We start from the raw sequence: 14,865 nt of genomic DNA on the forward strand, positions 1-14,865 counted from the left end.
CTCTAAGGCAAAGCCACTTTGTAATTTGGGTCTGTGGTGAGTTCATGTGACTCAAACAGCAAAGGAACTCATAATCCACTGGGGAGTTGTCATCTTTGTGGTGGGCCAGGCGACAAAGGACCGGCTTTGGTCATGAATCTGTGATCTTGACTCAGTGGGGTGAAGGCCTAGTGATCCTATATAAGGTTGATCAAGAGTGCATTCTTACATTCAAATATAGTTTATACATATCAGATCCTTCATACAACTAAAATACTTCATGATAAACTGACTGTGTAGTGCATTTTAAAAAGAAAAAATGTACTTGCACTACACAATTTATAAGGTGACTGGAGTTGTATTGAAAAGCTGGATGGTTCCGGTGGTGAGTTTAAACAATTTGGTTGTCTAAAAACAAATGCCTCGAAAGTTGTGTTGTCACTCTGTGAGGAAACACTACACGTGTGCACATCAACTGCTTGTCCTCATGGGTCTTACCCGAAGGCGTATTTTAAAGGGGCTTCGTCTGTGGATATGTGAGTTTAAAATTTGACATAAATCTCTGTATCATCACAAACACAACTACAGCTGTGAGTGCAGGGGTTCAAATTGCTGACTGGGTACGCTCAGTTCTTGGTCAATGACACAACTACATTCAGCCTAGGGCTGGGAGATTAACCCATTTTAATTTGAATTTATTTGTCAGGATGATTTTTTTCAAATCTTTTTTTTTTTTTGACATGCATTGCTTACACACATTTGCATATAGAGAGAATCTAGTTTTGAAAAGCACAGACAGTGTTGCCAACTTGCGATTTGGCTGCTATATTTGGCGAGGTTTCTGAACCCTCTAGCCCAGTGATTCCCAGCCACTGTTCTGCACCACATTAATGTGCCGTGAGAGACCATCAGATGTGCTGCCAGAAATCTGAAAATTATTTATTTACTACAAATAATGTATTCTCCTCTATCTATCTACGCCAGCAATGTATAGTGACGGGCCGGAAAATTAAATGCTCTTCCGCTAGATGGCAGAAAGTACAATTAACTTGTGTATCCACCTGTTGCCTTTCATACAACAGAATTCATGGCTTCCTGCGAGTATATCAACTTTGCGTTCAACTAAACAGGCACATATTTTACAGAAAGTACATTTGTGACAAAATTGAGACAAGATCATTATTATTTCAGGATATATACTTTTTTGTGACATGAGATTTCTCAAAAATTAAAATTGGCTTTGGCTTGGCTCAATCCACTATATGCGGAACGTCATGTGACCAAACCCAGAAAACAGCTTAGCGGACGTCCTATGTATGCTACACTAACAAGCATAACTACAGATTGGTGACATGATTGTTTGAAGTCAAACTTACTAAAATTTTGTTTTCTTTCTGGCTGGTTTCTTCGGACAAAAGTTAAATACGTTATGTATCATTTATTTATACAAACATGACATGATATGATATAGGTACACACGAATGAAGCCTATACATCGGATGTTGTCGTTTTCTGTGGGTCTGTGGTGACATCTTGTGTTAAACAAAAACATTGTACATGTTTAAAGTTCCTATGGGTGCTTTGTCACAGTCCCATTCCGCCATTTACCCGTGCCGGGAAGAAGTGCTTTCAACCTGTTTTGCCAAATGTGTAAGTAGTTTGCGCATATACTGGATACAGGTTTGGAATCAGTTCGAACAACTATATTTTTAAAAAAAGCAACTCTGGAGATTAAATCCCACTAAGAAACAGACAACGGGACAACATCTTACTGTATATATGCTGCAGACAGCCACTTTACTGCCTGAGACATGCAGGGCCAAAACCCAGATCAAGTCTTATTCAATCACTCGAAGTATTGATTTTGTTTTTTTAATCTACCTTTTTGTGAGTTGGTTTATTTTCCATTTTATGTACTTTACCATTAAACTGAATAGGCTGAAAGTGCACTAAATAGATCTTACCTTCTTAAGTAGTCGTGTGGAGTCCTCACTAATCTGCATGAACCTCATGATGACATTGTTCAGGTAGATGTCGCTTAGAGTGGCATGGTCCTTACTCTCCCTCCTCACCTGGTTCAGCAGCAGGTACCAACAGTTGACAGGGGACAGGAGATTCTGGTCTTTTCTAGGGAGAAAGGGGAGTTTAGAATTAGAACATTAAGTGTTTTAGTAGTAGTCTGTAGGATGTCCAAAAAATATCAGGGCCTGTATGAGGTGCGTCATCAGCCTCCCTTGGTTGTTGTCCCAGTTACCATATCTGGGTGTAAAAGTCCTGCATATATTACAAGGACAACACTGATAAGTATGACACTTTTGTGTCAATTTCATTTCTGGAGCACAGCTCATGCAGCTTTATGAGCCAAGCGAACTTGACATACTTTTTTTGCGGCATGAGGGTGGAGAGGCTATGGGAGTACTGTCTTTCTAAAACAAAGTTAAAGACTATTTAACAACTGTCACAGCAGACATGGATAATAAGTCACAGCACATAGAAATAAGAGTAAACGGATAGGAAAAGTGCTATGCTACTTCCTGTGCTTATGTTCTCTCGTAAGTGGTAGGATATTGTCCAGGCCAGAGTGAGTTGTGGCCCTGCGTATGCTCTGACCTGCAGGCTCACTTCCTCCGGGTTAATCTATGATAGAAGACTATTAATGTGAATACATGTGCATGTGTTTGTGTGAGTTTTTAAGGATGGGTGAGAGGTCAAGTCTTGCAGGAACCATATGGAAAATCGCCCCTGCTCTTGCCTCACATGGGCAGTTTACAAACAGGCAACAGTTGTCAACACAACAGGTGAAAAACCAAGACCTTGGCTAGTGACCTGGCCTTGAAACTTTAGCGCTGGCACCCTATCTGCTGCAAGGGCGAAAAGTAAATATTCCTGCATATGAATAACTGAGAAAAAAAACTGCCTCAGTTCTTGGTCAATGTTCATTAAAAAAATGTGCAAAAACAGGATGTGAATTCTGTCTGATACAGGCCAAGGCAGAATGAATAATAGGTGCTGCATCCCCATGCATGTCCTGTGCACAGTGAGTGAACAATAGAAAAAGAGCAGAAAAGTGGAAGTTGTCCACTACTGGACAGCATCACACACACTCTGTCAAATAGCAATTAATCTTTACTACATCAGAATCATCTTTATTTTCCAAGTATGTCCAAAAAACACACAAGGAATTTGTCTCCGGTAGTTGGAGCCGCTCTAGTACGACAACAGACAGTCAATTGACAGAGAACACTTTTGAGACATAAAGACATTGACAAAAAAAACAGTCACTGAGCAATAAAGGGTTGCTAGTTATCTGGTAATGCCGGTACATTTTTTTTTTTTGACAATTGTGCGAAAAGATGCAGTCCTCTAACACTAGACTAATATTGCAATAGTCCGGTACAATGACCATTGTGCAAAGGGCGCCGAGACTTCAAGCGAGTAGTGCAATAATCTGGGACAATGTTGATTGTGCAAATGTTGCAGATACTCCTCAATCAGTGTGCAAATGGAGCAGATGCTACTCTGGCAGGAGTGGCCAGTATTGGTCAACAACAGATATGCAAATAGTGCAGCGTGGCGAGACTACTACAGTGAGTGCACGAGTAATGTATAATTGGCTCCACAGAAATGTGACAACAAACTCAAGTCAAAAAATTGGCAGCATGTTGTAATGGAATTGTAGGTTAGGTGTTTAAGAAGTTGATTGCAAGAGGGAAGAAGCTGTTGGAATGTCTGCTAGTTCTAGTTTGCATTGATTGCATTTGCATTATGTATAAGGAGAGTGCAAGACATCTACTCTGCAGGAAAGACAGAACGTGTGTGTTTGTGTGCCTGTGCGTTTATTAATTCATACTTCCTTTAGCATGTGCTAATGTATAATGCCCACGTGGCCACTCACATGAAAGGGGACAAAGTAAATCATGAGCTATTCAAAAATAGCTACTCGAATAGCACAACAGTCCTGAGCTCCCTCTATTTTGAAATATGGTTAGACGGTATTTAAGACAGTGGTTCTTAACCTTGTTGGAGGTACTGAACCCTGCAAGTTTTATTTGTGTATTCACAGAACCTTTTATAATTGCAAGAATAAAATGTGGTTTATTTCAAATTAAAAACAGGTCTATAATTTTGTGCACAAAATGAACCACACATCATGAGTCAAGTCAATAAAAAAAGTTACTGTAAATGAATTTGAATTTTGTAAGGGTGGGGCAAAAAAAAAAAAGGACTTTGTAATTAATGAATCTCAATTAATCACATTTTAATCCTATAACAATATTTCTTGCTAAAAGGCAACATGGTTTAATTTAAATGGATGTTCGGGACAACTGAATCAAATCTAGAGGTAATGAGAAAGCTGTACACTTTAATTCTAATATGCCACCGCCACCAAAAGGTTATGAAAAAGGTGTAACCTACACTTTCATTCCAATATGACAGGGCTACGTATAACTGCATCAATGTACAGTTGTGCTCATAAGTTAACATACCCTGGCAAAATTTGTGAAATTTATTTATTTATTTTTTTAAATATGACTGATGACTGAACAACAACCATCATTAATTTATTTTTGTTTAATGATAATGCTTTTCTGAAATGTTTTACAGTTTAATTTGAATCCCATTAAAATAAAACGAAATTAGTATCGCCTGGCCTTTCATGTTTTCTTTAAAGAATTGTACCCATCTTACAAATTCTGTCTGGGTAATCAAACATATGAGCACAACTATCTGCTTTCACATTTACTAAATAAAAGTAGGGCTGTGAATTTCAAAATAAGAGGAAGTAAATAAAAATAAAGTATTACGTGTTCAAATAAAGCGCTTAACTTCAGAATAATGATTTGAAAGAAACTAACAAAATACAGATAATACTTAATGTTTTGATCATATGGGTAGAAGCAAAATCCTGCAATGTAAAAATGCATTATACATAGGTAGAAGGGTTTTCCAGAAATTTTAGGTCAACTTTGGGTGTGTGTATTATACATGGGTACCCATTATACACGAGTAATTACGGTAAATTCGACACACCACAGAGAAGAGTACTGTTACAAGCTTGCCAAATTTGAATGAATAAAACAAACGGCTAAGTATATAAAATCCGGTTTCAAAACTTCTCCTCTCAGCTCTTAGACGCTGTGGGCTAGTCGAATGGATGTGCCAAAAGGACTCAAACATACTGAGGGGTGATAGCTTATACGATATAAAATCGCGTTAGGAGGCTCAACTTCAACATTGCATGGTTACTCATCCATCCATTTTCCGTACCGCTTATCCTCACTAGGCATGCTGGAGCCTTAACCAGCTATCTTCGGGCGAGAGGCGGACACTGTATAAACAATAGGGTTGGGCATCGAGAAAAGATTGGAACCGGGACTAACGTTCCAGTTCCCCCTGAATCGTTCAAATTAAAAATTTAGGTTCCCAGGTTCACTGCCTACAGTCCACCAACCCCGAAGAAGAAAGTGGCGAAAACCAACAAAGAAGAATGCGTCACAGACGTCTGTTCTGTAAATTGAGGCATCCAGTGAAGAAACAATTTCGGAGTGTAGCCATCGTTAGCTTGCTAACTGCACGCTGGAGTGGTAAATGGGGCTTGTTATGGAAGCTAAGCACAGCTAACACTCAACTGAGCAGCCAAACGCACTGACGTCACTTTGTCTTTATATAGTGGGGGAGGGAACTCGCGCTAGAAAGTATACGCCTGTGTTTACGCCACAAAATCAGGAAAATTCAAAAGGTGAAAAAGACGCTTTAGCTATATGTCAACAATGGAGTTGTAAGTTGCATATGTTTTCACCACTTCAAACATTTAATGTATTTAGAAACAAAACACATGCTTAGAGCCCCTTTAAATGGTTTCTGCGTGGCAGTTGATCACATGTCAGAGGGTTATGTGCGTCAATGGTATGAAAACTCATTTTTGCACAATTTGCACACAAAAACACACTTATGTTATGTTATAAAGTTATGTTATTAATAGCACATGCTTTGACAGTGACAAAAAAACGTGAACCTCATGAAAATCGGGTCAGAAATGAGTAAGCTTATATTCATTATCAATGTCCTTGCATTGCCTTTGATGGGAACGTTGCCTCCACCAATGTGGCCCCATGTACCCACGTTGTTTAGCCTGACTGCTACAGCACGCTGGCGTATCTAGTAAGGCTTCTATTAATGTGCTGTCAGGACTCTGAACTCACTCTCCAACCCCTTTCCTATTCGATGTGGCATCCGACGCCACAGCGTCACCACTCTCAACTCAAGGCACCGCAACGATAAACGCCCACCGGGCCATGATACGCAATGTGATGCGACAGGGCATTTTGTCAGTGTGAAAAGGCATTTACGGACAGATGCACGGACGCACACACTGCGTGCATCTTGTCCTTCACCGAACCCCTGAGAGTGACTCAATGAACCCCTGGGATTCGATTGAACCCAGGTTAAGAACCTGCTTGTCAAGGAAAAGGGACAGTGAAAATGAACAAGAGGACCAACGTTGCCTATGATGACAAAATTCAGAGTTGCTCACCCCATGTCATCATTTCCTCCTCCCGCTTGGGAAGGAACTGGGTCAGACAGACAGACAGACAGACAGACAGACAGACAGACAGACAGACGACAGACAGACAGACAAACGGGCCAGTAAGTATATTCTATGCAATTATAAAACAAACTAATGTCCACACTTGGGGCATGGAAAGAGTGAAAATCAACACTATGGTAAATTGTTGGTTGCTGTTACTGTTTGAATGTGTGTTCTGGTCATTCATGTTGTCTAAATCCAGGAAGAGTAAATGCCAATATAAAGTTTGTGTGCCCATACGAAGGGAGGCTGCTGCCAGTGAAGGCTTGCCACATCACTGTGCAGGATATTGAAAGATGAGATCTCGAGTAGAAGCAAAATGACAAAGTCCTCTAGTTGCGCACTGATAATTGTCATTGAAGAACAGCAGTAGAAGCTTTTTACAGGAAAGGACATTTATCTTCAATGCCTATTATTATGAAAATGAGGTCCTTGTATTGACACTGCCAGCAAATACTTTTTTTTTTTTTTTTGGTGAAAGAAAATTCTGTAGAAATCCCTTTCTAATGTATACAAACAGAGTGCAACACTGTTATACACATACTACTACGAAAAATATTATTATATTATATAATATTATATTTTCAGTATATCCTGTGCTAACTACCTTTTTGTATTGAACCATTCAGTAACATCCCTAAACAAAGTTAGCATAATACAATAGTCGGCAGCGTGCATTTGTTCATAATTTTGTTTGTGTTGCAAATCGGCAGTAAAAAGAATGCAACGAAGAATGAAAGATGCTGGGCATCGAGATGTGGGCAATGTAGGTGTATAATTTAGTCGAGTGCATCTTTCTCACAAGACATGGATTTCATTTGTAAACATTTATTGAATCTATATCCTTCTAAGGCAAGTAAATACGAATCATGCTCACGAATGCTTTAACTGTTTTTACATTCAAAGTTTCCCATTTATCAAATGATCACAGCAGAAGTAAAACAAAAATGTGCAGAGGTTTTTTGGCTTTTGGCAGTTTTTCAATTTGTTTTTTAACACCTGATGCAAAATGTTAAAATGTGCTGTACAAGGCTGAGACAGTTCTTTTAAACTTGAGTGGTTTCTCCAATAGCAGATTAGAAGCTTGAGCCATTCTGTGGCATTGACAAAAAGGGAAACGTGTAAAATAATTGCAATAGCATCCATATCATATTCTAATAGTTTTATGAGACAAGTTAAAAACAAACAAACAAACAAAAAAAAACTGTTGTGAGTGGAACTATGTGAATTAAGGTATGACGACAGCAATAGAACTCAGCAATAGGTGTCCCTACAATTGCGCAAAAACAGGCCAGAGAATGTGTGTGATGTTTATATGGACACAAATATAGACCTCTGGCTTTAAAGCACACAGGAGGGTTTTAATGTTATTTAAACTTATTGTATTTGTTTAAGAAATATGCTCCTGTGACCATACACCATAGACCTACAATCTAAACAACGGAGCTTCATACAACCAGTCCATTAACTGGTAACACACTTGGGCACACAGCTGTTCAAGCCATTGAAGCTTCATACAGCAAGCAAAATCTATTTACAAGCTGTATGGAAAAGTATGCGTTTTATTTTTATTCCCACCACAAGTTCAAACAATATGCTAATGTCTGCGTTTTTCAGTACACTTCATCTGTGCAAACTGGGTCGAGTGAGGAACGCGACGGAATAGACGGTGCAAAAATAAAGAGAGACCAATTGCGGCAATTAGCACCTTCATAAATTTTATTCTGCAGCCAAATGTGCCAAAACATACTTTTTGAACTTTGGTTTCTATAGAAAGTGTATGGAAACGATTATATTAACTATATGACATTATAAATACTGTCTGTATTACATTTAAATTTATTCGCATAGTTGGGCTCTAAAGCTGAGCATAGTTTTTTTCTTTGTAAAGGAAGATTAACACAAGCACAACTCTAATGCAGGTGTACCTAATTTCGTGGCATTGTTTAAACTAGTGGCATGACCACACACCCAAGCAGACGCACACACCTATGTGACAATATAAACTCAACATGGGCGCACACACACACACACACACGCACGTACACACGCACGCACGCACACACACACACACGCGCGCACACACACACACGCACACACACACACACACACAGAGTTGGTGGACTCACTTGTACTGCTGATGGTCTTTCGTGCTGCGAGTCTTGGCCATGAAGCGTTCAGCCAGTTTCTCAAGGTTTCTGGAGTATTCCATCTCAATCTCTGCCTTCTTCCTGAAGAAATCCTGAAGGTCCTGCAGCAGCTGGACCCTCATGTCTGTCTGCTGGTCCATGCATTTCTGCTGCTCCACTAACTGGGCCCGGATCTCTGATCAAGAACAAACAAATGCATAAATTGGTATACAACTGGCGGCACGGTGAGCGACTGGTTATAGCGTCTGCCTCACAGTTCTGAGGAACAGGGTTCAATCCCCGGCCCCGCCTGTGTGGAGTTTGCATGTTCTCCCCGGGCCTGCGTGGGTTTTCTCCGGGAACTCCGGTTTCCTCCCACATCCCAAAAACATGCATGCTAGGTTGATTGAAGACTCTAAATTGCCCGTAGGTGTGAATGTGAGTGCGAATGGTTGTTTGTTTAAATGTGCCCTGCGATTGGCTGGCAACCAGTTCAGGGTTGGGTTAGGGTCCAGCACTCCCGCGACCCTAGTGAGGATAAGCGGCTCAGAAAATGGATGCTATACAACAGCAACTTGGCAAGTGTCCAACTTTAACACTGTCACAAATACTCAGAGCAAAGTCTGTGCATTTCGATGATCTTTGGCTTACAATGATTGGTTGGATCCAAATTGTCTCCTTACATTGAAGTCACATTGTCAGATTTTATCCATATATGATCGCGCTTGATTCAGATCTGCCGATATCCAATTTGTATTTCGTGGGTGGAAATGTTGAAAGGTAAAATCCAACTGAAAAAACATTCAAACACCCCCTTAGAAAAAGAAAACAGCTGTTATCTGTCTTTGTTGGATGTGAATGTGGCCCCCCAACTGAATAGGGCTGAAAATAAATGGAAGGGAATCTAACATGATTCATACACGAACACAAACTACAAATGAAAAACGATCGATTTAAGAAAGCAACTGCAGGCCACACAATGAGTTACAGTATATGCAGATGCTAAGTATGCTCTGAGGGTTTTTCTGAGGTCTCATTGTTGTCAGAGACCCCCTAATTTAAATGTGTCATTCACGCAAATGTCCTGCCCAGAAGTCCAGGACAACTGAGATCTAACACACACACAAACTGTATGGCCAGAGCCATGTCCAAATATTATGCATTTATCCTAATGGAAGGGAGTCTTGACAAGATATCCCAAGCAAAGAAAACAACTAATGAGTAATGGTGTGATTTAAGAGTCACAGAGACAAAAATCAAGAAGGGTAGCCAATGATCTCAAAAAAACTTTTGAACGATTGTCCAATTCAACAGATAAGTGCACTATTAAGAGATAGCAGTTTATAGAGGCTCTATTTCTTAGCAAACTGACGAAACATGCACAACAGTGTCATCCATCAGCATTGGACAAAGATAACCATTTCAGGGAAAAGTTTAATTTGCACCATATTTTCCATCATTTACAGTTTATGAGGTAATGGTGCCTCAAGTTACTTGCATTACAAGAAAGAATATAGTGCTTCTTTTGGTCACAAATATATAATACCAACACATTCTGGTCACTCCAAGGACTCGTCAGATTTTCCCAATCTGACCTGGTCAAATTGAGTGCTGATATCAGAGGCCATGAATAAATTCTACATCGCACATTGTTAAGATCAACACGTTTTATGTGGTTAATCAAAATCTGTGTTACCAAATGTGGGGGGAAATAGAAGGTGAAATGGATGAAAGAAGTAAACACTTTGTGTGAGTAATTATTTGTGAAATATCATTTCCATGATTTGTTCCGTTTACATGATATGCATATGCAGATATGCAATCAGTGGGATCCTTCGAAAATTATATGTAGAACTGATGAGTGGAGACAATGCATCTTAAAACATTTAAAATGCTTACAATTTAGACAATTTTTATACCTCTTGTAACCAACTTATTTAAAGGGGTTCAGCGGTTTTTGTATCTACGTGTAATTTAAATTTATGTCATTCCTGGACAGACTACTTGAATGGCAACTTTACTAGCAAGGTATTCTGATACTGTAAATAGCTGGATACTAGGGCTGCACAATTAATTGAATTTTAATCATGATTGTGATTTTGGCTGCCACGATTAAATGAGCCTGATCGTCGCGATTATTTACATTTCAATTGCGGGCACTGCCGCATAGGAACATGATTCATATAGAGTAGTGTCCGTAACCTAGTCAGCCAGCCACCAGGGGTCGAACACATAGTTAAAGCGTCATTGAGCGCAAGCAACGCGCTGTGGGGTCAACTTCAAAATAAAAGCCTAAAATGGCATTGATGTCCAATGTAGTAATATAGTATATGAAGCTTTTATTTTGAAGTTGCTACTCGCAGCATATTGGTGGAGAGGTGGTAGTATTAATACTGAGGTATTAAGAACGCCACAGGGTGACTCTCTAACATGTACTTAGTAGAAAAGTGTTAATTTCGTTTTATAAAAAAAATGTGGGTTTTATCATACGAGTGTCCAGAAAAGGCCCCTCTGACAGCTACTTCTGTTTGACCCGGTTTTGTATCCACTTTGTCCATATTTTTGGCTGCCTCCGTGCAGAAGACCCACTTGTGCAAGCACACATGTTTTTTATGTTGACAGCGCTGGCTTGGGGGCGGAAAGGGAAGCCGGAGATCTTCCCGAGTACATAACCTTGAGAAATTCTAATGACATGATTTCAGGGGGCGGCACGGTGAACGACTGGTTATCACATCTGCCTCACAGTTCTGAGGACTCTGGTTCAAATCCAGCCTCGCCTGTATGGACTTTGCATGTTCTCCCCGTGCGTGCATGGGTTTTCTCTGGATACTCCAGTTTCCACCCACATTCCAAAAACATGCATGGTAGATTAATTGAAGACTTTACATTGCCCGTAGGTGTGAATGTGGATGCGACTGGTTGTTTGTTTATATGTGTCCTGCGATTGGCTGGCGACCATTTTAGTGTGTACCCCGCCTCTTGCCCGAAGACAGCTGGGATAGGCTCCAGCACGCCCGCGACCCTAGTGAGGATAAGCGAAACGGAAGATGAATGAATGAATGAATGAATGACGAATAATCGTGATTAATAATCGTGAATACAATGTTGATCAAAATAATCGTGATTATTATTTGGCCATAATCGTCCAGCCCTACTGGAAAATATCAATCAAACCAATTTATATATTCCCACTATTGTTGCTATTACAGTCGTGTCGATTTACAATATTGATAAAGTATCACTTTTTTTTGGGCAGAACATCCACTTTCTTTATCTTATTGGAAAATCTCTAATGTAGACCAAAGCATAATTTTGGGGGGAAAGAAAATGATGCCCTCCTATTGGAAAGTAACTAAAATGAGGTTCTATTACTGAAATAACTGAAACTAGCTCTACTAACCTCAGTTTGGAGAAGTCCGTTTTCTACTAGAAAACAGAATTCCTGGCATCACGAGTGCAAACTATTACTTTAAAATGTGAATAATATTGCAACGCAATATATAATATGGCACCACAATAACAGGACTAGAAGTGCGTTTCAACAAAGCAATAGGAGTGTGATTAAAATACAGTAAATAAAAACAAATAAAAAACACCAGATCTACAAATTCTGGCTCTATTATTGTCATGTTTCTGGGCCTGAATTTAGATTGTGCCCCCACGATAGCTCTGCTTTCTCTGTATTTACATACTTCTAAGCGTAAATCTGCTTGCCACATTAAGGAAACACATTTTATTCCAAAGAAGACTGAGGGCAGGCTGTAAGAAAACAGACTGTTGGTCCAGTGGAGCCTCTGTACTCTTGATTTTGTAATTTCTAGCCATGAAGCCTCAAATATTAGTTTTACTTCAAATTTAATGTAAAGATCAGCCGTAGCAAATTTACTTGACCAATGATGAGCAACCAGCACTGGTTTACGCAACATACTGTGATTGGCATGCTTGGAACCTCAACTGACCAGCTACTAGTACAAATCTCAGGTAACTCAAAGTACCTAGTTTTGACAATGGAAATGCATCAACAGTCACTGTATATATATCATAGTAACCACACAAACGGATGTTAACCTGCTGCATGCAGCATCTGCAATAGAAGTACAGCTGCTGTTCTGAAGTCAAGCCATCCATCCATCAGTTTTCTTTTGTACTGTAAAATGTGTCTGGAGGCCTACAGTATATGATGAGGGATTTGCATATGGCCAGCGTGGTTGGGGTAGAGCATGAAAGCCTCGTGTGAGTCCTTTCAAACAAGAATGCTCAGAGGAGATAAGTGCACCTGTAAAATGTGTGGATAAAAGCCTCTACTGTACACGATACTGATAAAGAACCACCGTCTCAAATATTATCTATCAAAAAATAATCTACACAAGCTTGATGATGCTTCATAATGTGGCATTGTTGTCATGTTGACAGGAGAGAAGAGTGACTTGCAGAAATAAAAAGGTCCATAAAGCTGTCAGCAACAAATCCAGCTGACTGATGGAGTTACAGTCAATGTGCCCCAAAGAACACACAGTGCTGATACAGACAATGAAAGAGCACCGTCTGGTCTCTGTGGAGATCAGGTTGGACTATAGCCTCTTTGTTTCTACACTGGATGATATCCAAATGTTCCACATTTGGCCACATCACATAATTCCTATTGCCACTTTCATAGGGGCAAATATGTTCGAAATAGCAGCTGTGCCAATTCTACTGTCAAAGGAACTGCCTTGTAAGCTAGATGGGTGTGAGTCCACAAGCTTCATCTCCAGAGAAACAAGGCTTTAGAAACTCACAGTTCACCGACTGTTGGATTGACAGAGACACAGCATTTCACTCTTTCTACCTTATTTTTGCAGTACAGCAATTTACAAAAAGTTATTTGCGGCAAATGCAGGAATGAATCATGAAAAGATTGAAGAGTTTTTACGGATTTTGTTCACTAGTCTCTGCCAACAACTATCTGGGACACCTTGCACCACATAAAATATTGGGTTCCATTTGCATTTACAACTTTCCCTGAAATAGTAGATGGAAAGAGAGTGTGGTTTTGCCACACTCAGATGTTTAGTTTGATATTGAAGGAAATCTTCATCCCCTTATTCTTTTGAGCATTCCAAAAAAAATAAAAAATGATAAAAATCAGACCGGCCAATGTGCTGCATGTACTAGTATAATTATAGTGAAGCGATCCTGTTCACATTTAGATGCAACTGCTTTGGCAAACTCTTAATCATTACACAGTAAACTAAAATGTAACATTTTTTTCCCCATTTATTTTACAGTGTCTGTAGACTGCAGAATGCAAAGTAAATCAGGTTAAAGTGGTAACTGATTAATGTCAGTATTACTGGTAAGTCTTGAATTGATTACTAGTGTAAGAAGTTAAATTCCATTCTTATAAGAAAACCGATGCTGGGAAAATATCAGATTACGATTACACATACTGTAAGCATGCAAAGAAACTCGCGATCAGTCCTAGGCAACCCTTGCTCTAGGAGAATTGTCTCAGGACTTCACAACACTGCATGACAATCCTGGAATATTAGCAAAATACACTAGATTCACATGATGGAAGAGGAGCTGTTACAATGAGCTGGCATTTTTCCTCCATTTTTTTAAATTGGTAGGGCAAACAAGCCATTCATCATGTGCTTGGTAAGTGATATAAACACATCCTGTGGGTCCGCTAGGTCTGCGCACAACTTCTGGGATACAGTGCTGTGAAAAAGTATTGGCCCCCTTGCAAAATCAAAAAAATCAAGGAGTCAAAATCAAAATACAGTAAAAAATATATATATATATATTCATGATTTTATCTGACAGTGACAAACACAACTAAAAAGGACAGAACCCAAAAAGTGATACAGTGCACTTACTGTTCAAATTCACCATGATCTAATAGTGAGAATAAACGTAAGGCTAGACAATTATAGACAAGTGTAATATTTTAACTCAGTGAGAAAATATGAAGTGATATGCAACTGAAATCTAAAATCATTCCTGCAAAATGGATGTTTTTGGCACACGACCCAAAAACACAGCTGCTGTGACAACTTTTCAACAGAAAAGAGACATGTGGAGAAGAGGAGATCAATGACCAATGACATAACTGTGATCTATACGTTTTGATCCAAATTAAATAGCAGTATGGAGTTGAATGCTGAGAGAAGTAAGCACACATGA

General features: G+C 39.4%; 1 protein-coding gene across 6 annotated transcripts in view; it reads right to left on the minus strand.

Annotated features, from left to right (window-relative positions):
• The window catches only part of srgap1a (SLIT-ROBO Rho GTPase activating protein 1a), a 79,685-nt gene that overhangs the window by 46,303 nt on the left and 18,517 nt on the right, over window positions 1–14,865 (minus strand). For all 6 annotated transcript variants that reach the window (XR_009788401.1, XM_061772384.1, XM_061772385.1 and 3 more), the window contains exons 2-3: window positions 8,698–8,893; window positions 1,944–2,106 (exon numbers count right to left, since the gene is read on the minus strand). Coding sequence is in view for 5 of the 6 variants with exons in the window: in XM_061772384.1 (XP_061628368.1) it covers window positions 1,944–2,106; window positions 8,698–8,893 (359 nt within the window). In the remaining variant the exon portion in view is untranslated. The remainder of the gene's footprint in view (window positions 1–1,943; window positions 2,107–8,697; window positions 8,894–14,865) is intronic.

Source organism: Phyllopteryx taeniolatus, chromosome 5 (genome assembly GCF_024500385.1).
Source record: "Phyllopteryx taeniolatus isolate TA_2022b chromosome 5, UOR_Ptae_1.2, whole genome shotgun sequence".
Classification (NCBI taxonomy): domain Eukaryota; kingdom Metazoa; phylum Chordata; class Actinopteri; order Syngnathiformes; family Syngnathidae; genus Phyllopteryx; species Phyllopteryx taeniolatus.